This window comes from Eleutherodactylus coqui, chromosome 1, assembly GCF_035609145.1.
Source record: "Eleutherodactylus coqui strain aEleCoq1 chromosome 1, aEleCoq1.hap1, whole genome shotgun sequence".
Lineage (NCBI taxonomy): Eukaryota > Metazoa > Chordata > Amphibia > Anura > Eleutherodactylidae > Eleutherodactylus > Eleutherodactylus coqui.
The window spans coordinates 300,066,417-300,092,307 of NC_089837.1; the positions used below are offsets into that span (position 1 = coordinate 300,066,417).

General features: G+C 43.3%; 1 protein-coding gene across 10 annotated transcripts in view; it reads right to left on the reverse strand.

The window, feature by feature from the left end:
• Positions 1-22,365: 22,365 nt before the first annotated feature.
• SRRM1 (serine and arginine repetitive matrix 1) overlaps positions 22,366-25,891 on the reverse strand; it is a 30,125-nt gene continuing 26,599 nt past the window's right edge. For 6 of the 10 annotated variants that reach the window (XM_066574619.1, XM_066574605.1, XM_066574612.1 and 3 more), the window contains 5 exons: positions 25,083-25,187; positions 24,274-24,747; positions 24,018-24,195; positions 23,668-23,835; positions 22,366-23,382 (listed from right to left, as the gene is read on the reverse strand). In XM_066574619.1, the coding sequence (XP_066430716.1) occupies positions 23,278-23,382; positions 23,668-23,835; positions 24,018-24,195; positions 24,274-24,747; positions 25,083-25,187 (1,030 nt within the window). In that variant the 3' untranslated portion in view covers positions 22,366-23,277. Of the gene's footprint in view, positions 23,456-23,667; positions 23,836-24,017; positions 24,196-24,269; positions 24,748-25,082; positions 25,188-25,891 lie in introns of those variants that run through there. The other 4 variants (XM_066574625.1, XM_066574607.1, XM_066574634.1 and 1 more) reach the window with 3 other exon arrangements.

A 25,891-nucleotide genomic window follows, 5' to 3' on the forward strand; every position in this document is an offset into this window, starting at 1 on the left:
TGTGAGCAGTGCATGATGGGAGGACAGGAGCTGACGCTTCCCGTCAGGAAGCTGGAAGCTCCTGTCTTTCGGCTTCAGCAGCTTTCTCTGACTCTGAGTTAGAGGGAGGTTGGTGCTAGTAAGTTGTAGGGCCTGTGAGCTGGGGGTGGAGCTACAACGCTGGCCTTTAATCAAGCTCTATTCAAGCTGGAAGTTGTAAGTGTTGTGGTAAGTGGTGAGTAACAGGTCCCAGGATATGATAGGAACACCAGAATTACAGATATATATTTATTATAACAGTTGAACTTGAGGAATGAAATAGCGATAGCAGCTTTTGCCAACAGATAAAGATAGATGTGTTTTTTCTATGGAAACGTTAAGTAATCTGACTCTAACTAAAGAATAGCTTAACCATGTACTAAAAGATATAACAGTGTTTCATTAATTACAAAAATCAGTAACACACTTCATCTGTATAACAGGTAATATTAGCACCAACATATTAACCCAGTAAATGGCGGTTTGCCATACATCGTCCGAAAGTAACCCAAGTGTTATGTGATGCCTTGTCCATAACTGGCAGATATGAACTCTTACAACCACAGTTCTATAAGTTCCTAACTCAACGCCAGTCATGTTTCTGTATAAGTTGGTATTCGCTCAAGTTTGTATATTATGATTGGCAGGCCTGCCAAGTCCTTGTAGTCTCTCTGCTAGTGCGCCCATTCCTCACTTACGGATCTCCAGTAATATTTAATACTGCTACGGGGATGAGAAATCTTGCCACAACCAAAGGTGAACTTCTTCCGACTAACTGTAGGGTAACACTTCTCTCTATTCCTGCAGCCTTCCACTCCTGGCGATGGTCGCTGGATATAATAATCGTTCAGGCTTTTGCACTGAGCAAACTCAGTCAGCAGGTTCACCATTTTCTCATGCGTCTGTTCCTTTCTAGTAGGCACAGGACTCCTCGGGAATGCCCTCCAATGCTCTCTTGGATGTCTCCACTCTGTGTTGCATTCTCTCACTGCTCCCACCAGAACACCTGGAACTCATGCCGGTTATGGGGCGAATTTCACATTAGTTTGTGTGAATATGTGTTGGCACGACTAGAAAAATTTTCGCAACTGGGAATTGGTTCCCCCCTCATATAGGTAATAACGTGTTTACTGTGGAAGTGATGCATCGGCGAATACACAGAACGAAGAAGAGGATCCAGAGCGGCAGATAAAAGGTACAGGTTATTGCTACTGAGCATTCTCAGAATTTCCATTTTGTGTCCAGAAAACCTCTTTATTTGTAAATTAAACAGAAATAAATTGTAATACTAAATTGCTAAATGTTAATAATATCATAAAACCATGACACATGGCTGTAGGTTTTGAAATATATAATCAAAGAACTGCAAATATTTAGGACACATTTTTGTATGCTTTAGCAGGTATACGAGACTGACTGAAAGTTGCAAGCATCAGCTACCATGGCTGTGAGAGTAGATCTTTATCTGGCCAGTGAGCCTTGCAAGAGCTGTTGATCCTGAGATGCCGTTGGGTGGTGATCTTTCACCCTCTCACCTTGACCCGCATTAGCTGTGGCTTTGCCTGACACTGCTGAAGAACAGAAATAACCAGCTTACCACATGTGCTGATGTTCACAACACTCAGAGCACAGATCCTGTATAGTATAGGCTTGTATCCAGAAGAGAATTGTCCAGTTCCAGTAATTTCTAACATACAATCCCAATTCCAAAAACGTTGGCTCAGTGTTTAAAATATAAATAAATATAAAGAGAAAAAGAATACAATGATTTTGAAATCTCATATAACTATATTTTATTTACAACAGAACATAGAACACATATCAGACGTAAGTGAGCCGTTTCCCTTCATTTTTAGATAATTAACTAGTTTTGAAATTTACGGTATTAATGTCAGGATCATCTGATCATCCAACAAGCACAAGTAGCTTCAACTGTTTTGTTGCCCATTAGATATACTGCCTTTGAAACCCACCTACTACCGCCTGCATTTGCAGTGGTGATGTAAATGACTAAACTGTACTGCTATGGAGTGAAACCGAGTTGTCTTCAGCAACAAATCCAAGTTTAGTTTGGGCACTGGCGATGGCCATCTTTGTGTCTGGAGACCTAGGGGTGAGCACAATCCTACCCTTGCTATGGATTGTCTGGGGGTCTTTGTATACAAGCGTCAGTCATCCCTGGTAGTGGTAGAGGGACAATGACAGCTCAGTGATATGTTCTGGACATCCTGCAGCCACATGTGTTGTCTTTCATGGCAGCTTACAAGAGGCATTTTCCAGCAGGATAATGCTCGGCTGCACACAACAAGGGTGTCACAGGAATACCTGCACTACATTGCCACACTTTTGTAGCCTGCCAAGTGGCCAGATTTATAGCCAATGAAACATATATAGGACCATCTGGGACGCCAACTTCAACAGCCTACAAGTTTGTACGATGTAGTGGCTCAGGTATAGCAAATGTGGAGCAATATGCCACAGGATACCATACAGAACCTGTATATTTCCATACCCACCTGTATTACATCTTGTATCCAAGCTAGAGGCGGCCCTTCCTTCACATATTCAGTTTTCTGTAATTAATTATACTTTTGCTGTGATATTGTAATCACTCACTTACTTATATCAACGTTACAATAACACAGAAACTGTTCATTTTATTCCGAAAACTCCTTCTAGTTGCCTAATTTTTTTTGACAATGAGTGTACAAACAAGTTTCAGACGTAATATGCATCCTCATTCATTGTGTCTTATATTGCAAACCCACCACTGATTTAAAATATAGGGTATATAACTAGAGATGAGCGAACCTACTCGTTTTGAGTAATTACTCGATCGAGCACCGCGATTTTCGAGTACTTCCGTACTCGGGTGAAAAGATTCGGGGGGCGCCGGGCGGTGGGGGGAGGCGTGAGCGGGGGTAGCAGCGGGGAACAGGGAGGAGGCCTCTCTCTCTCCCTCTCCCCCTCCACTCCCCGCTGCAACCCCCCACTCACCCACGGCGCCTCCCGAATCTTTTCGCCCGAGTACGGAAGTACTCGAAAAAGGGGCGTGGCCAAGTAGGCTCGCTCATCTCTATATATAACCATCTATCTATAAGGACGCCTTCACACTGGCGAGAAAATCGCATGATTTTCGTGAGATACAAGAGTGGGTAAAAACTCTGAATTATGAAACCAATGATTTTCAATAGTTTCCTTAACGTTTGTAATGTTTTCACTCATGCAATAAAAAAAAAATCGCAGCATGTCCTATCTTTCCGTGTTTTGTGTTTTTTTTTATCTCCCATGTTTCCCTATGGAGCCTCCTTTTTATTGCTTTGCAAAGCAGAAAACTTCAATTTTCATGTAATGCATTTTTAACATTAGAAAGCCCCATTGACTTTCATGTTAAAAAAAAAGCGCAGCAAAATCAAGTGGCAAGAAACGCATGAGAAAATCGCAAGTGGCAGTAATGTTTTTGCAAGATAAAGCAGCACTGATGCTCAAAAATCACGGGAAAAAAGTTGCAATTTTGCTGCGATTTCCTCGCGATCGCCAGTGTGAAGACGCCCAAACAAATGATAACTGACAACATTTCCAAGGCTGTTATACCCATCATGCATCTGTATTTCGAACACAAGAGCAAGTGACACAGCAGACGCTGGAACCTCCCCCCATCACTGCTCCGCCCCAATCGTACCCAAACTTTTTTTTGTATGAGAAAAGATCATAAATGCTAAGGACTCTTGCCCACGGCTGTATGCATAAAACGCTGCAGATCTCCCGCGGCATTTGACACATGCAGAGCCCATACGCTTTGCCAGCAGAGGCCACATACGGGCTGCGTGTGGCACTGCACATGCTTGGGAATCACACATGATGAATATGCACAGTGTGATTTGAACGGAACAGGGATGCGTACGGAAACGTTGCCCATTCACAGTATATTGTGTATCGACAGTGTATTTTACATAGCCCATAGAATGGCTTGTGTATCATATGCAGAGAAAGTTCTGTGGTGTTCTCAAAATCCACAAGAAAAATCTGCACATAGAGACATAAAATGCTGACACTACTTTATGCCATCTATATGCTGGTTTTGATGTATTTTGTTTTAACACTATTAGTGGCTATTTTTTTGTCAAAGGAAAGCATAAGCTTATTTTTGTTACCATATCTATGCAGTATGCTGGTTTTTGCAACCATATCTATGTATTAAGCTTATTACCTATGAAGTAAGAAGCTTAGTTCTGGTATCTATATAGCAATGTTGGTTCTGGTACTGTAGCTATGTATTAAGCTAATTTCTAGTATCGTATCTATGTAGTAAGTGTTACCATGAGGCCGGTCAGGGACCACGGGTGGCAGGGGCGCGGTTCACCGCGGCATTCTGAGATGGTTTTGCCCCCACGTTCGGATCGGCGAGCGACGGCGCTGTGCTCTAGTGTGCCTGCTATGAGAGGCGCGCGCGCTCTACCTCTGTGAGTTATAGTGGCTGGCTGGGAGCTCCAGTCAGCCGGCTTGATTGGTCTCCGCCCTAGGGTCGGAGACTCCTAAATATAGTCTGGCAGCTGCTGATGGCAGTAGCCAGTTATTGTTTCCGTTCCCTGTATGTCTGACTTCAGTCCTGCTCCAGTGGAATTTACCTTGTCTCGATCCAGCTCTGCCTGTGTTCTGTGGTTTTCCTGTCGTGTTGGTTTATTCTATCGGCCTAGCCTGTTGGTACTAGTAGGTTGTCATCTACATAGGTAGGGCGGTTCCTTCCTGTCCTGCCACTAGGCAGCATAGGGTCAGTGTTGGCGGCCTGGACCTGTCTACCTTTGGGGCTACTTCCAGGAAGGGACATTGGCGTGGGTGAGGGTCAGGGAGTCCCGCGCCGTGCGTATCTGTGCACACTACTAGTAGTGTAACATAATAACTGTCCGAAAAAAAATATTTTCCTGCGGTTTATTGAGGTGGGATTCACGGTGTGAATGGAGTCCTACAATACGATTACCGGTCAGATTCGTGACCTGGACAGGATGGTTCAGGACCTGTCGGGGCGTCTTAGCCCTCATGAGCAGCGGTTAGTTGTGCCCGCTGATCCAGTACCTGAACCTAAATGCCCATTACCTGAGGTGTTCTTGAGGGACCGGAAAAAATTCTTTGTCTTCCGGGAGGCTTGTAAGTTGTTTTTCCGCTTGCGGCCTCGTCCCTCTGGGTCTGAGCCCCAACGTGTGGGGATTGTTATGTCTCTGCTCAGAAAAGGGCCTCAGTCATGAGCCTATTCTTTACCGGCTGATTCCGCTTGTCTGCAGTCAGTAGAATCTTTTTTCATTGAGCTTGGGAATATTTTTGATGAACCCGATCATGCAGGTTATGCAGTCAGTAAGTTGTTGGCTCTATGCCAGGGGCGCCAGTTGACTGTAGTTTCAGGCAGTATTCAGTTGAATCTGCATGGAACGACTGTGCGCTCAAAGATTTGTTTTTGGTAGGTCTGTCTGATGCAGTAAAAGATCTATTGCTGTCCCATCCGTCACCCTCTACTTTGAATCAGGCTATGGAATTGGCAGTCAGAACGGATCATAGACTCAGGTCTAGAAGGGAAGCTAGGTTAGAGTACCGTCAAGAACGTGGTGCTAAGTCTCTGGCGACTTCTACAGCCTGTACCCCATTGTCAACCCCCAGAGCTGATGGTATGGAAGTGGACCGGTTGAGTCCTGAAGAACAGAGGCGGTTCTGGGTTACAAACCAACTCTGTTTCTACCGCGGCAAGGCTGGTCATCGCATCGCGTCCTGCCAGGAAAGGCAGATACGGAAGCAGCAGGAAAACTTCAGCTCGTAGGTGACTGTCGGGAGGGTCATCTAGGAGGTCAGGTACTCCCTAAATTACTGGTGCCTTGTAGTGTGTCTTACAAGGCTTTTCACAGAGTGGGACAGGCATTTATTTATTCCTGGTCGGTCACGAACCTTATCCATTTGCAGTTCGTAAGACCACTATTATCAAGTTTTACCATGTTAGGTTTGCTGATCCACTTTACTAGTATCGATGCAACCCCTCTGTCCTCAGGGGTAGTGCGTTGGAGGACACCAGAACTTCGGTTCATGGTGGGCGCATTACATTTGGAGGTTATTTCATTTCTGGTCATGGAGAAGATGTCCGTGGATATCGTTCTGGGATTGCCGTGGCCAAGGACGCACAATCCTCAATTCGGTTGGACTACTCTGGAGCTAGTTCAGTGAAGAGGGTTCTGTCAGGATCATCTAGTGCCTGTTACATTGTGGTCCACCGATACTATTAGTATTCCGGACTATTTACAGGATTTTCAAGATGTGTTCTCTAAAAAGCTTTCTGAGGTATTACCCCCACACCGCTAATGGGATTGTAGGATTGATCTGGTCCCGGATAGGACCATCCCTAAGGGGGCCATATTTAATCTGTCGGTTCGGGAGCATGAGGCTCTTAAATCCTATATTTCAGAGGCTTTAGCCAAGGAACATATCAGACCATCAAAGTAACCAGCTGGAGCAAGCCTATTTTTTGTTGAAAAGAAAGATGGGTCTTTGCGGCCTTGTGTTGACTATCGGGCTTTAAATAAGATCACCGTAAAAAAAAAAAGGGCTCGCTCCCTCTTATCCCTGATCTGTTGAACCAGGTGGTGGGAGCATGCTGGTTCTCTAAGCTTGACCTTTGGGGGGGCCTATAATCTTATAAAGTCTGGTGACGAGTGGAAGACCGCGTTCAACACCCCGTTGGGGCACTGCCAGTGTCTGGTTGTGCCTCTCAGGTTATGTAATGCCACTGCGGTTTTTCAGGGGGTTATGAACACAGTCTTCCACGATTATCTAGGGGTTTTTATGGTAGTCTATTTGGACGACATTCTTGTGTACTCGTCGGATTGGGACACGCATGTCAGACATCTCCATTTAGTTTTAGAGCAGCTACGGGAGTACCAATTGTATGTTTAATTGGAGAAGTGCTCATTTGGGGTCAAACGCGTGTCATTCCTTGGGTATATCGTTACTCCAACTGATGTGTGTATGGAGTCAGATAAAGTTGCGGCAATCGCACAATGGGCTAAACCAGATAATTTGAAAGCTCTTCAGCGCTTTTTTAGGTTTGCCAACTTTTACAGAAAATGTATCAGAAATTTTTCAGTGATTTGCACAACTGCTGGCTGATCTCACAAAAAAAGGAGCAGACGTGACGTCATGGTCTCCGGAAGCTTCAGAGGCATTTGAGCAACTTAAGAGGGCTTTTTCCACCACGCCAGTGCTTGCTCAGCCGGACCCTCAGAAGCCCTTTTTCGTGGAGGTAGATGCTTCAGAGGTTGGGGTGGGGGCGGTCCTCTCCCAGGAATTGGGGGGCTATTCAGGGTATAGTCCGTGTGCCTTCTTTTCCCGTAAATTCAGTAGCGCTGAGCGCAACTATGGTGTTGGGAACAGAGAACTGTTGGCAATAAAATGGGCATTTGAGGAATGGCATCATTTTCTGGAGGGGGCTCGACACTACGTGACAGTCATCACTGATCACAAGAACTTTGTGTATCTTGAGAATGCTAAGCATCTTAATGCGCGACAAGCCAGGTGGGCGCTTTTCTTCTCAAGATTCAATTTTACAGTCACGTACCTGCCGTGAGATAAAAATGTGAAAGCTGATGCCCTCTCCCGCAGTTTGGAGACTCCGGAGGTTAAGGACACTTCTCCGAAAGGCATCCACCCGCCCGGTGTCATGGTGGCAGCCCTGACACGGAACCTTCCGGCTCACCTTCAGGAATATCAACAAGAAGCCCTGGTGGGGGTTCTGGCAGGGAAGTTATTTGTACTGATGTCTCTGCGGTTATTGGTTCTGGAAGAGTCTCATTCCTCTGTTATTGCAGGGCATCCGGGGGTCCAGGGGACTCTTGAACTATGTTCCCGATTCTACTGATGGCCTGGCATGGCACGTGGTAAGAGTCACCGTAAGAGCCCTGAGGGACTGTTAATGCCGTTGTCAGTACCTGGTAGTCCATGGTCGCACGTGTCCATGGATTTTGTCACTGACCTGCCTCTGTCACAAGGTTGTTCCACCATTTTGGTAGTTGTTGACAGGTTCTCGAAGATGGCCCATTCTGTTGCTTTGGAAAAATTACTGTCTGCCGCTGAATTAGTGAAGATTTTCATTAGAGGGATTATAGGATTGCACGGAATACCGGTCAATATAGTTTCGAATCGAGGGGAGCAATTCCAGAGAAAGACAGACAGAGATGTTCCCAATTTTGGAGGTCCTTTTGTAAAAATTGGGAACATCTCTGTCTTTCTCATCAGCATTTCATCCGCAGACGAATGGGCTAACGGAAAGTAAAAATCAAGACCTAGTACAATACTTGTGTCTTTTTGTGGGCGAGAGGGTCAAATGGAACGTAAAAATCAAGACCTAGAACAATACTTGCGTCTTTTTGTGGGCAAGAGGGTCAGTCGGTGGGTAGAGTTTTTACCTTTGGCCGAATTTGCCATAAATAATCGTATCAGTTCTGCGACAGGGGTGTCACCTTTCTTCTGTGTGTTCAGTCGGCATCCCCGGTTCCTGAGTTCCATTCCATTACCTACAGCTTGTCCCGCTGTTGATGTTCTTATTGAATCTGGGGGAAGCAAGTGGTCGTATGCAACTACGTAGTTGTAAAAGGTCCACTGTGTCGGAGCCATTTGAGGTCGGTCAGAAAGTCTATCTGTCCACGAAGAATTTAAAATGGAAGCTCCCCTCGGTAAAGCTTGTGCTGCGCTTTATCGGTCCCTTTGCCATCACGTGAGTCATTAATTTTCTAGCTTGTGAGTTGGATTTACCGAGTTCTTGGAGGGTGCATAGGGTGTTTCATAAATCCCTTTTGAAGTTGTTTATCCCTCCGGGTGAAGGTCAGGGAGTCCCGCGCCGTGCATACCAGTGCACACTACTAGTACTGTAACAGTAAGGTTGATTATTCTACTGCATCTATGTGGTAAGGTTGTCTCTGGTATCTCTGTAGTAAGATTTGTTCTTGTACCGTATCTATGTAGTAATCTTCATTCTGGTACTGTATCTATGTAGTAAACATGGTTTTGGTACCTTATCTATAAAGTAAGTCTAATCCTGGCACCATATATATGTAGAAAGCTTAGTTTTGGTATTGTATCTATATAGTAATGTTAGTTCTGGTACCGTATCTATATAGTAAGCTTGGTTCTGTATCATATCTATGTAGTAAGGTTGGTCACCAAACTGTCTACACATGTTCAATGATGCTGGGTGATGGACGAATGGTCTCTCTGGGAACGTTCCTTCAAAGAAACCAGTTCTCTCGGACTTGAAGCAGCTTTGATTTGATAACCACTCTGATGTCTAAGAAGACACAACTTCCAGTTGTGGAGGCGGATTGCAGATAACTATTCCATTTAATTAATATGTTCATCTGCTATCTGCCTCTTATTTTCATTGGTGGAGTTTGGATTTGTAAGTAGTGATTCGTTGGGATGACATTACCTCCACTAAAATGTGTGTTGGGGATGGCAACATTCTGGTAGAACGTGCGTGACATCAGTATGTTTTTCATTTATTATGTGTCTTTTTTGTACTTCTCACAGTACAAGATGTTAGCACTTTTATAGATGGTTACAAACTATTCTGTGTATCCAGCCTCTGCACAATGCAGTTTAGTATTGCTGTACAGCTTAGGCCGGCTGCACACGGCCGTGACGGGCTCCGCCTTCCCGGCGCCCCCCAGAGACCCCATACTTACCAGCGTCATGTGACACGCCGGCCACGTCACAAGACACGCCCACAGCGTCACATGACGCGGTCGGCCACGTCATATGACGCAGCAGCGGTGGGCGGAGAGGCGATTTCACGCTATCTTCCGCTGTGCTACAGCGGAAGATAGCATGAGCGGACGGCTTCCATTGACTGCAATGGAAGCCGGCCGCGCGTACACCCGCGGCAAATAGAGCATGTCGCGGGTGAGGACGGGAGATTTCACGGTGCGGAATTCCGCAATGGAATTCCGCACCGTGAGCATTGAGCTATTAGGTGCAATAAAACCTAATAGCTGCGGGCAACGCGGCGGAAATCCGTCCGTGGGAAGGAGGCCTTAATTTGTATTACTCTTCATATTGTGTACTTTAACAAAACTACACAGTCCTTGTTTAACTATATATAGTCGGTTAAACTTTTGTATGTTCCAAAATAGACTGAAACAGGTCACAGTGAGCCTGAGGTTTGCATCTTCCGTTTCCATTTGACTCATTGAAGTCAATGGTTCCATCTAAATACCATTTTTCGCTATTTAATCTAATGGAACCCCATAAAGGAAAGGCTGAACATAGGTTTATGAGATTAAGAAACGGTGCCCTTTAGATTCCGAAGACTTTTTTTTTCCACTTTTTTTTTTCTTAACTATTCTGAAAGCTTACTATTATAGCATTGACTTTAGAAGAACATGAGTTGATATTTCCAGACAGCACACAGCAGTAAGACACTAAATAAAGCAAAGACTTGTTAGGAAACTGTGGCCAGAACTGGAATGGATGTTAGTGTAATCATTCCACTGTTTCTATAACTGGCACATTATTTAAAGAACTGCATGCATAGTGCTATTGGGAAAAATACCAGGAGAGGCATATGAAGAGCAGAGGGATGTTTTCAGGTACTGCGTTTCTGCTTAGATAGCATGTTTGTTGTTTGTGATTATATGGAAAGTCACACTCTATGAAAAGGTAACGACTGAAATATTGCATTTTCTTCCTGTGGTTTCTGGCAGTACCATTTCTATTTTTAAAGGTGTAATTTAATGCTTCCAAACCCACAAAAACAAAAAGCACAGCAAAAATAAAAAAAATTAGCTCTCCTAAAACGTTACAGGGTATTGAGTTCTATAATTATGAAAACTGTATTACTTGTTTTTCTTTTACGTTCAATACTTTTCATTCAACTTTTAAAAGTATACAAACATATCATGTTGGCAAAATATGAGCAAGCATAACATAACACTTCAATGGTGCAAAATCAAGTGCTATCCTTATACAAAGCTTTGCACAAGCAAATATAGTTGAGTTAAAAGTGGACACACAGGGAAGAGACAAGATGTACAAGGGAATAACATAGTATTGAAAGGTTTTCAACTACTCGAAATACCATGTACCAGATTAGGGATGGACTAGAAAGTCCCCCCATATATGATAAGCAAGGGCACCAGACCACCTCAAACGTAAGGTCCTTTTACATGGGACAACTGTCGGGGTGCTTCAGTGCCCAACAGGCATCCCAGCAATAATTGCTCCTGTGCTTTCACAGAGAAGTGAGGATTGCTTAGTGAATGGAGGTGGAGTGGGCCAGAATGATCTCTGACCCACGTGCCTGCATTCATAGTAAACAGTCGTTGTTTCTAGATGAACAACGGCCTGTTTACACGGGCCGATCGTCATTTGATTTTTATGCCTGTATAAACCAAACAACGAACAAAGTATTGTTTTTTTGTTCAGTTGCTACAGGCAGTTACCGTGAACGATTATCACTTAGATTCCCATGTTCCAGCGAGAGTCTGAACGATGATCGGACCGTGTAGATGGGCCATTAGATAAAGTATCTGTCACCATGCTGGTAAGCCAATCGTTAACCATTATTCATCCTAGTTTATTCTTAACCAGCTCTAATGTTTTCCAGCTTCTGGTCAGTGCTATTCTAGCTGCCAAGAAGATGTAATAATTAGTTTTCTGGTGTTTTTCGGAACATCAGGAATGGGAGCATTAACAAGGCTTGCATTAGATCATTCTAATGATTAATTATAACTAGGGATGAGCGAACGTGTCCGTTACGGACACATCCGCACCCGGACACCGGCTTTGCCGAACACTGCAGTGTTCGCGCGTAAGTGTCCGGGTGCCGCCGGGGGGCGGGGAGATGTGCGGCGGCGCGGGCGGCAGTAGCGGGGAACAGGGGGGAGCCCTCTCTCTCTCCCTCTCCCCCCCACTCCCCGCCGCACCCCCCCGCGCTGCCACGGCGGCCCCCGAACTTTTTCGCCCGAACACTGAAGTGTTCGCAAAGTTCGGTGTTCGGGCGAAAAAGGGGCGGAGCCGAACGTGTTCGCTCATCTCTAATTATAACGGAATAGATCCAAAATCTATGACTGGTTGGGCGCTCCCACCAAATATGATACATTGTACCCCCTTGCCCCCACCTTATAAAGCATAGTGGGGAGACTCTTAGGTACATACACGACAGCTAGCTGGCATGATACACTACCGAAGCAGGACTTTCCATCCGGCTTCTACTAGTGACATATTAATAGATAATTAACTGTGTTTTTTGCCAGACGCGCCTAACGATCAAGATCCAGAACGTTCCCCGTATCCCTTTCCCACTGTTGCATAAAGGGGAGTTTATTAGTCACAGCTAAAATCATTATATGAATTTAAAAAGATAACCCTTCTTAGACCTACATGGGTGTCAACAAACAGATTCAAAAGGGTTTTTTGTAGTGATATAAACGTTGTCTTTTTCGAAACTTCTAAGGAGTGATATGATAGTAACGAAAATATTCTAATTCTGTGAGCTTATGAAAAATACAAAAAAACGTAAGGTAAAGTCCTCTATTCTCAGGAAGCTTTTGTTAAATCATCTAGAACAAAGTCTGGATTTGTAAATACTGGCGCAGCCAGTTTATGAGCAGACTATAGATGATCCCATAGGGAGAACAAGCAAAATAGGGCCGGGCACAGGATGGCTGGCCTTCTTATAGAAGACAACCAAGGGAGAAGGTCAACAGGGAGTCCAGGACAAGTTGCTCCCTCTAATTCTACCCACAAAGGGATATGGAATCAAGAGTGAAGCTGGGAGAGTTGAGCCAATCTGGAGGCTTGGTAATATGTGATGATGTGAGGCATCACCAGGCCTCCCTGATCTTGTTATACATAGTTTTAGTTACTACATGCCTCCCCGTGTAAATTTGTTCACTTTGCTGATGTTTTAACTGTGCCAAAGGGACATTTATGAGTAGGGTCCAAAAGACATAGAGCAGTCAGGATAGAATGTTCATCTTGACAGAGCTATCCATCCCATATGGTCATTTCCGAGTATTCATTATTCACAGACGAATAGAAAGAGAAGTCCCTCATGGTAGGGTTATGGTTACACCAGGAATCAATAAGATACTGAGTATAAAGCAATTTAGTGAGTCGATGCCCATCTTTGAGCCCATTATTGCCCTGGTGAGAAGGAGGGCGCCTCTCCCTGGGTTTCTGCCACAGTGGAGACAGTCTGCCATTAGGAGCTGAGGTCTGAAATCTCAATGAATTTTTCTTAGTGAAAACAGAGCTTCTCCAGTAACTCTTCTTGGAAAGTCATGAAGGAATAGTTACATTTTTTAAATTGAAAGAACAGATGAAAGGGAAAGCAATACTAAACTATCATGCTTCGAAACACTTAGCGCAGGGGTTTAACCCCTTAGTGAAATGACCAGGCCCATTTTTGGAAATCTGAGATGTGTCACTTTAACATAGAATAACTCTGTAAAGGTTTTACATATCCAAGTAATTCTGACATTGTTTTACGCCACATATTGTACTTAATTTAGGTGGTAAAAATAGAGCGATAGGATTTGTGTATATTTACTAATCGCGCCAATATTAGGAAAGTTTTGAAAAATGTTAATTTTTTCAAATTTTCAACTGCATTATGTCAAATATGTGCAAACACACTGTACAATTTTTTTGATAAGATATATATATTTACATCTGTTTACTTTATTCTGGAAGCACATTTGAAAAACTTCATTTTATTTTTTAAGCATTTAGGAGACAAATTTAAAATTAATTATTAACATTTTGAGGGACATTTTGTTTTCCCAAACCAAGCTAAGATTGCAAAGGCTTATAAGTGTCTGAATGATAGATACTTCCACAAATAACCCCATCTTAAAAAATACATGAGAAAATATAAAATCTCATATTTTTGCAAATATGTCATTTTAAAGACAGTATTTTTTCCATAGTTCACATGCAAATGAGGATGCGCAACCCAATGTGGATACCACTGTTTGTCACGTGTTCAGAAACATACCCATTGTGGCCCCAAATTTTTGGCATTCCCTAAATCTTAGATAAAAGTAATAATGTAAAATTATGTGGTATGTCTCAAAATGGGTAATTACGGAGGCCTAGTTGGGATGGGCACATGGGGCAATAAAACTGGGTATCCCTCCTCCCATGCTTCATGCAAACCTGACACTTTTTTGGGGGATATTTCTTGACCTCAGTGGCAGGGATGGGGTGTAAAAAGTAGCACTCTGTGAAGCTCTGTAAGCTTGCTGAGGTGCGGCAGTCTCAAACAGAAGGCGCTCAATGAGCTACTCCTGGAACTGCAGGAAGGCGAGCGTTCCCAGGGACTTCTTGTAAATTACGTATTACAGGTAGTGATCTGAAAAATGCCGGGCTCACACGGCTGTATGTGGAATCCACTTGTGGAGGCCCACAGTGGATACCAGCTGTGAGTCCGTCCGTGGCCCTGTGTACAGCCACGTAATGTACTGCGCATAACTGCGGTAACCCAATGCATTTGACTGATCTGCGTATTACTGCGGATCAACGCAGACGGAATCCGCAGTTCCTATCACGTCGTGTGAGACCGGCCTATAGTAGATCGTTATCTTTTTTATACCATTCGATAATGGTGATCACATGACCAGGGTCCGCTCTAGGCCTCCGGTCACTGCTTCAGGCTCTCGGTTACCTTGGTAGCCAGGAGCAAGGAGATTTTAAATTTCCTGGGCCCTGTCCGGTTCCTGCGCTTGCGTGCGCCATTTTGCCAACGGGCACTTGTACAGAAGCTGAGAAAAGAGGTCCGTGGATAAAGATCTCATCAGGGGATATTGCTGGAATCCTTAGGTAAGTAATTTCACCTCCCCTCGTGGATCTGATTCATGAGGAGAAGTGAAACTTTAATTTTCTTTTTTACTTTTACAGGGAACGCTGTTATTCATTGGACAGCGGTGATCACGTGACCAGGGATCGCATGCCGCAGCCCCCCATGAAATCTCTAGTCTCTTAGCTACCTTTGGAGCCAGGAGCAGGGAGAGTTTAAATTTCCCTAGCAATCCTTGGTTTTTGTTTCCAACATTTTGCCGACGGGTGCCTGCGCAGAAGGCGGGAAAAGGTCTGCGGATAGAGATCTTGTTAGGGGACAAATCCAGGGTCCTTAGGTAAGTAATTTCAACTCTCCTCATGGATATGAGGATAACTTTACATGATCTCCGTTATCCATTGGATAATGGTGATTATGTGATTCGGAACCGCATACCGTGGCCCCTGGTGACATCTCTCTGCTCTTGGCTATCTTTGCTAGCCGGGGGCAGGGAGATTTTAAATTTCCTGGGCTTTCCATTTCTGCGCCCCAACATTTTACCTTTGGCGCTCATGCGCAGAAGCTGGCAGGTCCTTTCAGGACATTGCAGAGGCCGTAGATGAGTAGTTTCAGCTCCCCTCACACATCCGATCCGTGGGGGAAGGTGGGGGGATGTGGAGATGAGACTTCAACTTTTTAAAACTTTTATGCGATCGCTGTTATCCAATGGACAATCACGTGACGTGGGGTTGCACACCGCGGCCCCCAATGACACCTCCCGGCTACGTCCGGAAGTCAATAGCAGGGAGCTGGCAGAGTGGACTCTAAGTTACCACCGATTCAGGCAACCCCCGGTTATGGAAGTTTACCCTCTAGAGACCCATTTTCAAGATCTTCTATTTTAGCATTAGCTTATGGGAGCTGACGGTGAATATCTGAAATGCTATCATAGTTTTGATTAACTTTAGCCACAGTATTATCTAGCTTAGAGTCTCTGGAGTCAATAAGTTGCCCTAGGTCCTTAAAATCCATTATTTTTAAATACATATTTTTATTAGGATTGTTGCAAGTATAGCTTTTTAATACAATCAATATCATACAAGAAAACTGTGTTTCACATCAAACAGCCAATCACATACATCAAGAAAAAGAAGACTTTAATCTTAAAACAATTTGGGGAGAGGAAAAGTCACACAGGTGGCCAGGAAAGGGTTGGGGAAGATCACTTATTGCTGATTGCTAGCAGATGCTGCAGCAGTATGAAATCTCTTTTATTACATATCTACTAGAGAACATATAGTTACTTTGAAAAACCACTAGGTGGCACCAGAAAGGCACCACTACTGTTGTAGCTAGCAAAATCTTCAGCCTGCTATTTATGGCGGAGCTGTGCAAACAAATTAATGAATAACTGTTTGAGGGGGGGCAAGAAAGCAGATGGTCTCAGGGTTCCGTGAATTTTGAAAGCTCTATCCTCAGATAATCCCCCATGTGGGGTGTCACAAGCTAAAAATAATCCAGGACACAGTCCCTTTCCTTTAGGAGCTGATGTCCTGCAGTACAGCCCAGCTGCATATAATCAGTGGGATCCAATGATGGAGTGGATAAATGTTGACGTTGCAAGGAGCCAGGAGCTGTAGTCAGCAGTCGGTCCTATGACATGCTGTCTCCCCTACCGGAGCAGACAGGCCACACAGTATGGAGGTGCAGCCTCCACTGCTGGCTGGAGCAGACTAAGGCCTCATGTCTACGGCACATGTGGATTTCCGTAGCGGAAGACCTGCGAGTCAGTCCAGAAATTATTTTTAAATGCTTGTTGGCGATTTTTTTTCTTCGCGCAAAAAAAAAACCAAAAAAAACACACCTTAAGTGATTGCCTTCCCCCCTCCTCTCTGCACTTGGTCTCCAAGCAACCAGAGAGGTATCTGCCTACAAATTGGCAATGCATCCGCAATTGAATTGTGGATCGCTCACTTCCATAGATTAATGGAGCCCATCCGCAGCTTAATGGAGCATACTGCAATTTCTTTTCCACACGTCGCACCCGCAAATCCAATCCACGTGTTAGTTGAGGTACGGACACCCTATGCTTCCCTTTGGGCGGCTTAAACTGCAGATCTTCCGCGTGGGGCACCCACATAGATTCTACAAATCCAATCCGTCCGTGGGCTCAAGGCTGATGCCAAAGAAGTCTCCAAGCAACAATCACTATGCACTCATAGCAGGAGAATCCTTGTAGTCCGGTGGAGAGAAGCCACAGCTCCGTGGGGAGGCCATCGGTCCTTGCCCATCCGCTGATGCTAAGTAGGCCATGGTCACCAAGGGCTCCAGAAGTGTTCATAGCTGTTCCAGAAATGCTGGGCAGCGGGCGTTGAGGGGGTCCGCCAGGAGATTTTAGCCACCAGATACAGGATGGAGCTGATCCGCTGCATTCCCTCCGCTCTGGCTGCTACACATGCAATCCCATGGCTTCCACGTGCAGAAAGGCAGCAGTCACTGATGTAATTACAAAGAACTCAAATCCCTCAAGGTGATTCTGGGGATATGAGGGTACTGTAGGAGCTTTTTACAGAGGGATAGGGCTTGAAAAATGGTGGATGGCAGCAGAATTAGTTGGCAAAGCAAAGAGCCCTGAAACTTGGCGTTCTCACTCCTTGTTTTCATTCAAGACTTTTTAGAGCCTGCTACCTAATGGGCTAATCCTGTTGCATATAGATGCAGCTACTTAGTATAGTCTAAGAGTAGAACTAAATACATTTCCTACCCAGTCTTCCAAAGGATAGAATTAGAGAACATTTGAACAACACTATTAACCCCGATGTGTCCACTTCCTCTAATGCATTGCAACATTTTCTCAATGTACATCAGGGCTAGTTCTTCAGCTTAGTTTTCCATGGATTCTCACAGGTTAATAAAATCCTTTAGGGCATATTTACAAGGACGATGCAAGATGCAACCAAGACTCGTGCAAAATTGGCATCGTACAGCACATGGACACTCCATACGTGTGATGTCTGATGTGTGGGACACCCCACGTCACATTTCTTATTCTCACGCAGACTTGCACAAAAATAAGACCATTGGTCTAAGGGAGTGTTCCCCAACTCCAGTCCTCATGGACTCCCACCAACAGGTCCTGTTTTCAGGATTTCCTTGGTATTGCACAGATGATGATGTTATTGTCTTCGCCTCAGACATTGCTACAAGTGTTCTCTTTATAGGATATTCTAAAAACGTGACCTGCTGAGGTCTGTGAGGACTAGAGTCAGGAAACACTGCCTTAGGCCTTATTCACACGGGCGTATAGCAGCCGGCTTTTCAAGTCTTGAATGAAAACAAGGAACGAGAACACCAAGATGCGGGGCTCTTTGCTTTGCCAACTAATTCCGCTGCCACCCACCTTTTTTCAAAACGTGCAATTCTTGTGTATTTTTTTCTGAAAACATTCTCTGTGTGGGATAAATAATGAGTTACTTAGAAAGGTCAGACTTTTACAGACATGGAGATATCAAATATGCTTTTTATTTTTCATTATTAATTTGGGAAAAAAGTGTGTTTTTTTTTTAAAAACTTTTTATTTTTACACTAACTAATAAAATACATTAACTTGTTTTTTTTTTCTCTAGGCCCCAGAGTGGGACTTGAACTTGCAATCGCTTGACATGCTAACTTGCGGATTTCTGCAGCGGGAGATCGTGGATGTAATTGTTTTTCAGCGTGGAGACACTGCAGATCATCTGTGCGGGAAAAAATCTGCAACACCCTCCAGCCCCTGACACAGCCTTTTCCCCACCTCCCTAATTGATTTTAACCATTCAAATCCGCAGTACAACTGCAATTGTATTTGCGGATGCACTGCGGATCGTCCTTACCCATTGACTTCTATTGAGCCCGTCCGCACTGAAATGGAGCATGCTGCGATTTGTTTTCCGCACTCAAACGGTCCGCAAATGAAACCCACATGCTTAAATTCAGTTGCGGATGCCAGGCTTCTCTATGGGCACATTGAATTGCAGATCTTCCGCGTGGGCGACTCCTGCAGATTCCGCAAATCAAATCATTGGAAATTGGGCCCAAGTTGTGCCTCATCACAAGGGGTCTGTTTGGGATCCCAAAACAATCGGGGCATTTAGTGTTAGACACCTGCTTGCAGCTGTTATCACAGACAGACAGCACCCGCCTTATATGGACTGGGATTGGCTTGCGATCCTGCTCCAAATAAACTCTGCACATCTAGGACATAAACGTAAGCACTCTGGTCTTAATGTTAGGTACACCATTTCCTATTGTTTTAAACCAAAGAACTGATCTTATTCTATACTGATTGATTTTATGTGGTCTCATAGAATGGTACTAAGCTCCACAATGATGGACTATTGTCACATAACATCCATTGTTGTAGAGCCCAATACCTTGCTATGAGATCTGTAGTATGATGATACTTTACAGGTGTTTCCTGTTTTTGTGAACCTGGGGTTATAAATAAGTTTGGGAAGTGTATTCCTGTACCTCTTGAGAAAAGCGCATGGGTGAAATGTGCATCGGAGATGGCAGCTCGAGGGTCTGTATGCTGCCTATTATACTGGGTTACTATGCTCCTGGATTATGCTGCTATTATGTATATATAATCCCTTGTATACTTTACACTTGTACTTATGCTTTGCTAATCTGTACAGGTTATGCTCTTTAGACACTCAAGTACTTAAGAGATAATATCTAAGGGAAAGGACAATATCCTGTGGGAAAACAAACTGTCCTTAGGCCGTGTCTAGCTTGGATACAAGATGTCACACAAGCAGGTATTTAGGCATGGATGTACCATATGGTATTCAGCAGCTTATCGATCCATCTTTACTGTACTGATCTTTTAGATTGTACAAACTCATAGGCTGCCAAAGTTGGCGCCACAGATTGTCCCATACATAAATCTGATGACCAGGAAGGCCACGGAAGTGTAGCAATATTGTGGAGGCATACCTGTGACACCCTTGTGTGTACAGCTGAGCATTATCCTGCTGGAGGATGTCCTGAACATATCACTGAGCTGTCATTGGCCCTCGTACAACTATTTAAAGTGACCAACGTGTCGTGTGCGATGCCCTCCCCAAACCATCACAGCAGCAGTGAGGGCAGTGAGCTCAGCCCTCGGTCTTCAGAAAGAACACATTTAACATTTGGGCACTAACTAAACCTGGATTTGTCGCTGAAGACAACCTAGTTCCACTCTGTAGAAGTTGTTTTGTCATTCATAAACCCACTGCAAACAGAGGTAATGGTGGCTTTCAAAGGCAGTGGCCTGTAACGATGGTGGCACTTGTCTCTGGATGGCGGACGAAATAGTTGGAGCTGCTTGTTGGACGATCCTCGCTACTGGTGGTCTGTTGAGGGCGTCCTGAGCCCAGCAGCTTTGTGTGCGTGAGCTCATACATCCGCTGGTCCCAACACCTCCGAACAGTCTGGTCAGAGTAGGCCAGGTGGCAGGCAATTCGTTGATACGACCATCCCACAGCTCAATAACATGTCACCTCTCAAACTCTGTTCACTGAGCAAAATTATTAGATCAATGGGTTCCCAAGGCTATAATGACTTAAACAGTGAAAATCAATAACCCCATATGGCCATGTCAATGAGTTATGGTATCTTGTAATGAGACTAAGAAAATTGGTATAAAATAGGCTGGTCACCAAGGGGTTCAAGAATATAAATAATTTTTACAAAACGCTCCCTCTGGCTTGGCTTTACCATAATTGTATCTTGTTCCATTTTAATGGGGGTCTTTCATTCTGTACAAGAAGATATATTTTTATATTATACTTTTTTTCCTGCAGTCTGTTTTTGTCGGCCGATTATATATTTGACTTGCAGCATATCCTCATTGGTCCAGTCAAATTGGTGTTGTCAGTAAAATATAGAGTAAAAGAAAACTTTGGGGAGGGGGCTTCATACTGGCAGAAAAAAAAGTGAGTGAAAACGCAGAATTATGAAACTAATAATTTGCAGTGGTTTCTTTCACATTTACGATGTTTTCACTCATGCGATATTGCGTTTCCCTATGGAGCCTCTTTTTTTTTGCATCGCAGAGCACGAACACAAAAAAAACCACGCGAAAAAGGCTCGAGAAACATTGCAAGCGGTAGTGATGTTTTTGCGAGAAAAAGCTGTGCTGACGCTCAAGTATTGCGGGATAAAAAGTTGCGATTTTACCACGATATTCTCACAATTGCCAGTGTGAAGGAGCCCTTTTATAGGACGAAAAGCGCCTAAATAATTGCTGGAAACAGCAACTTTCAGTAATAGTCATCCTGTGTCTACACGGCCATCACCAGGGCACAGAGTAAGAAAGCACTCACTTGTTGGAGTTGCTTTGTTTTTAGTTCACCTAAAAACCAAGCATCTATTGTAGCTGTGTAAAACAGGCAGTCGTTCACGTATGAACGGACTGCCTGTTTGCAGTGAATGGATGCAGAGGGCTGGAAGAGAGCACTGAATGACTATCGCTCCTGTGTGAAAGCACAGTGGTCCCACCTAAAAGGTACTTTTAGGATCGATTGGTTCAATTGGCTGTAAAATCCTGGGAGTGCTAGATCATGATATGCGCAGTCACCAACCGATGAGGCGTCACAGGTTAAACAAAGACCAGATAGTATTGTATACTAATCCCCATGTTCGTACACAACAAAAGATGTACCCTTTGGAACTGTACAAGCATTTGTAAGGCTACTCTCGAACTGCATGTTGGTAAAGAAGAGGCTACGGCTCACTCACCTAGCAGCTGTGTGTGAGCTTATATATTCTTGAATCTACTCGAGAGATGTGTGCGTGAATGGGTCTCAGAAACATACTTCTCGTACATAGACCAGGGCAAAAGAAGCATTTCCCTGAGGTTGTGATAAGTGTCATATCTTATAAAGTAGAGCTGGATAATTTGGCCTGAAAGTTTTTCACTCTCCTTTCCATGTATCTTGTTTTTGGTGGTATTAGCTTGTTTAGCAAAAAAAAAAAACAAAAAAAAACAAAAAAAAAAAACTAAAAACTTTAATATAAGGGAATTGCATATACAGTAATTTCTTATTATAGAACTGAATGGGAAAATTTTGACAATCAGTGCTTAGCAAAAATTGGGCTGATGCCAATTTCACAATTTTGACGAAAGTCAGAAGCGTGCCTCAGTTAAACAGCAATTAATTAAATAAATTTAATTGCTCAGCCCTCATCTAAAGTATGAAGTTGACCAAACAAATTGGATAAAAAAAATAATCTAATGTGTATGGTGGAAGCTAGCTTATTGACAGATACCGTGTTTGATTTGCCTTCCTGTCATGTTCTGTTCATACAACATTTTGAGAGTGTATAGTCACGTAGCAAAATGTAGCATGAACACAAGAAGAGTAGAAAAATACTGGACAGTAAGTGAAGAGGACCAAAAACATTTGGGTTATCCACAAGGTTTAGACCATTAAGTCATTTCACAAAGTGAGTGGATGAAGTGCCTGCTATACAGACACAAGTTATGAAACTTTAGAAACTTAGGCAACAACTCACCCCTTAAAAAAAACTTTAATAAAATTAAAGTGAAATTCCAGTGTTCCAAGCTAGCGTCTATTTAACAAAACGTGTCCACAACATAGTGGAGAACAGAACATGTTGAATATAGCAGATTTTGAGGTAAACGTGTTTTAACAGCCTCACATATAGAAATCCATGGCCATATTACAATATGATCATTAAAGAGGTTTCCCAGAGAAATACTTATTACCGGTCAGATATTTAGACTGATCAGTGTGCATTCAGCACTTGGGTCTCCCACCGATTCTAAAAACTAAGGCCTCATATTTCTGTAACTTCCATTTATTTCCATGGAGAGAAAATGTGTACAGGCATATTATTCATGGGGGCCCCCGTTAGTCTTAGGATAAGTAGTCCCCATCTGCTCGACTCAACCAAAAATACTTTTAAAGCACGTCTAATTGACACACCACAATTTTTTTTCCTGGAAAACCTCTTTAATAGTTTAACAGAATTGCTGTTACACTGCAACCAAAACACAGGAGAATTCTTTTAATCACTTCTTATGCTGTTCATGTAATGAAAATAAAGAAACAGTCTATACAATTTATTAAACCTGGAAAACTTATGGTATGACAATGGAAATATTAAAAGCAGAAAAGGGGAAACATTTTAACCAATCCATATGTCAGCCATGACACTACAGGATTGAGAAAGCACAACAAATCTTTAACGATTGCACAGTTGACTTCCCATTATAACTGCAGGTGTTTAACCTCTTCCATCACTGTATGAAATGATTAGGTGTGTAGTAGTAAAACCCCAACCTAATAATTGGAATAGTCTAACCTTCAAAATGCATTAAGCCATATGGAGAAAAAAAAAAAAAAAAAAAAAAGAATACAAAACAAAATACAATTTACACTGAAAATGAGACGTGAACAGAACTAGGATTGAGGAGAAACCTGCGCTTTTCTCATGGAACGCAGAGCCTTCTCTCGTAAATGCTTCTCCAAATCGTCTAGATTTCCTTCTCCGTCACTTTCAGTCTCCTGGTGGGGGGGAAATGTATAGGATTTTTGTTTAGGGAGGTACACGCCCGGCATCAGTAGAATTTTTATTACGCTGCAGCAGAAGACAGAAAAGGAGGCAGAACAGTGATTGGTGACCAAAACTAGTCAATGGGGCCCACTAGACTACCCACCACCTAACAATGCGTGCAGAGGGAGATATATTTTTGGACATACAGGCTTGAAAAGGGATTTCGTAAGTGACACAACTGAATACTGAATTTGGGAGGGTGGGGGGAATCTAACATTCCAGGACAGGGACCTTACCTTCTTGGCTTCAGCATCCACATCTGCCTCAGTGATCTCTGGAGAAGCAGCAGCTGCAGCCTTCTCTTTCTTGTGTTTTTTGTGTTTCTTGTGCTTCTTTTCTTTTTTGTGTTTCTTGTCCTTTTTCTTCTTTTTCTTCTTTCCACCACCACCTTCCTGATCTGAAGTCTACAAGGTAGAAAAGAAATAGTCTACATTTGTAGTAACAAGCTGTAGTAGTTTTTCTCTTGTTTGATGGAATGCCTACACAAACAAGTAGCAAACTAGTAGCTGGATATAATTGGCAAAAGGCTGAACACAGTCAAGCAGATAGCTCTGTGCAAGTTGTTAAACGGAAACAATCTTGATACCTGAGCAGGAGATGGGCTAGGCGTAGTGCTCTTTGCCTTCTTAGCTGGCACTGGAGCTGGAGACCAGTTGGCAGACTGGGATCGAGACCTAGATCTTGAAACAGTTTGTTTAGGAGCTGGTTCAGGAGAACCAGAAACCGATCTCGAAGAAGATCCTCTTCGAGGATTTGGAGACTCCCTGAAAATGGGGAAAATAAGCTTATAAATACAGAATGAATCCGATAACAAAAATATGCAAGTAGCTTAAGGGAATTACTTTTTCATTTTCTTCGGTTCTGGTGTTCTGGATACTCGTCGAATTGGCCGAGTACTTGGAGAAGGGGACTGTTGCCTCCTAGGAGGAGAAGACGAAGGTCCCCTCCTATGAGTTGGAGGGCTCTCAGAGCTACGTGCAGCTCTTGGACGTGGAGAGGGTGATAAACGTTTAGGCTGCAGAGGAGAACGTGCCTCCCTTCCAGATCTACTTGGGGATAAACCTTTTCTCTGCTTGGATGGTACAGAGGGAGAACGTCTTTTTCCTCCAGGAGATCCTTTATGTTTTGGTGGAGGAGAATGAGATACTCTGTGTTTTGCTGGAGGCGGTGGTGACTGCGATACTCTACGTTTGGAAGATTGCTGAGCAAGTGGTGAAGAAGTTCTTCTCTTAGGAGGTGGAGAAGGAGAGTATCGTCTTTGAATTGGTGGCGAGTACCGTCTTTGTGCGGGAGACTGCCTGCGAGGAGAATGGGACCTAAGTAAAAGTTACAAAACAAATTTAAAGATCCACATAACTAGCACATGCTAAGGAAGTCTAACTAGCACATGGTAAAGAAGCTCTTTTTTATGCCACCTGATAAAAATTCACACCTTTACTCACTGCAACACAATTGTTGACTACAATCATACTAGGCCTGACATGTGAAGCATTGTTTTGAGCACCATTGAAACCAGAATCCACATTTATTTTATCACCTTCCAGTTTCAGGGCAGACTTAGAAGCATCCGAATGGTTGTTCTTTATTAAGTACAAGGAATTCTAATTGATCCAACTCAATCACTCAGAAAGCAAATTACTATATTAATTACCTGCGCCTCTGTGGAGAAGGAGAACGTCGTCGCCTTGGGGGTGGAGGAGGAGAAGGGCTGCGTCGTCTTCTGGGTGGAGGAGGAGATGGGCTCCTTCTCCTACGGCTGAAAAAAAAATACAAATTTCAGTTCACAATATTTACAAAAGGGATTTTAAGCATTTTATAACTTAGCTAATTTTTTTTAAATATTGGCCTAAAAGGTTTCTACAGAACATTACTATAGACACAAATGTTGCGAACATGCCCCAAGGGTAAAAATCTGCCATTTACACTACTGACCAATTTAAATAAGCATATAAAACATGCCTGAAAAGGATTGGACACAAATTATTTGGAACGTCGCACTATTTAAAAGGGAACTGATGAAAGCGATAGTAGCTAGGGAAAAATAAAAGCTTATCAAAGCTTTTTTTTTTTAAATAACTACAGCAAAAACACAAAACTTTATTTAAATAAAGCATGTGAAGGATTAAGCCTAAATTTTACAAGGCATACTGTACATTTTATTTTTCCCTAGAGGCCATTGCTTTTAGCAGCTCCAAGCTGTTGACAGGTTCCTATTAATAGTGAGACATTTGTCAAAAGGATTCACCAATGGACTTACATTATAAATAATAAACCAAAATAATTGACTGCATTATGACAGGTTGGTATTCAGTCAAGGACCTTCAGTATAAAGGGACTGCCCTGAGGGGAGTATAAACTAGTGAGACACTGATCTCCCACTTACTTGCTAAGGTACAGTTTTATTGAACATTGCATCTCCTGCAGCTCGAACAGAAGATGATCTAGTCCTCTATATTGTGT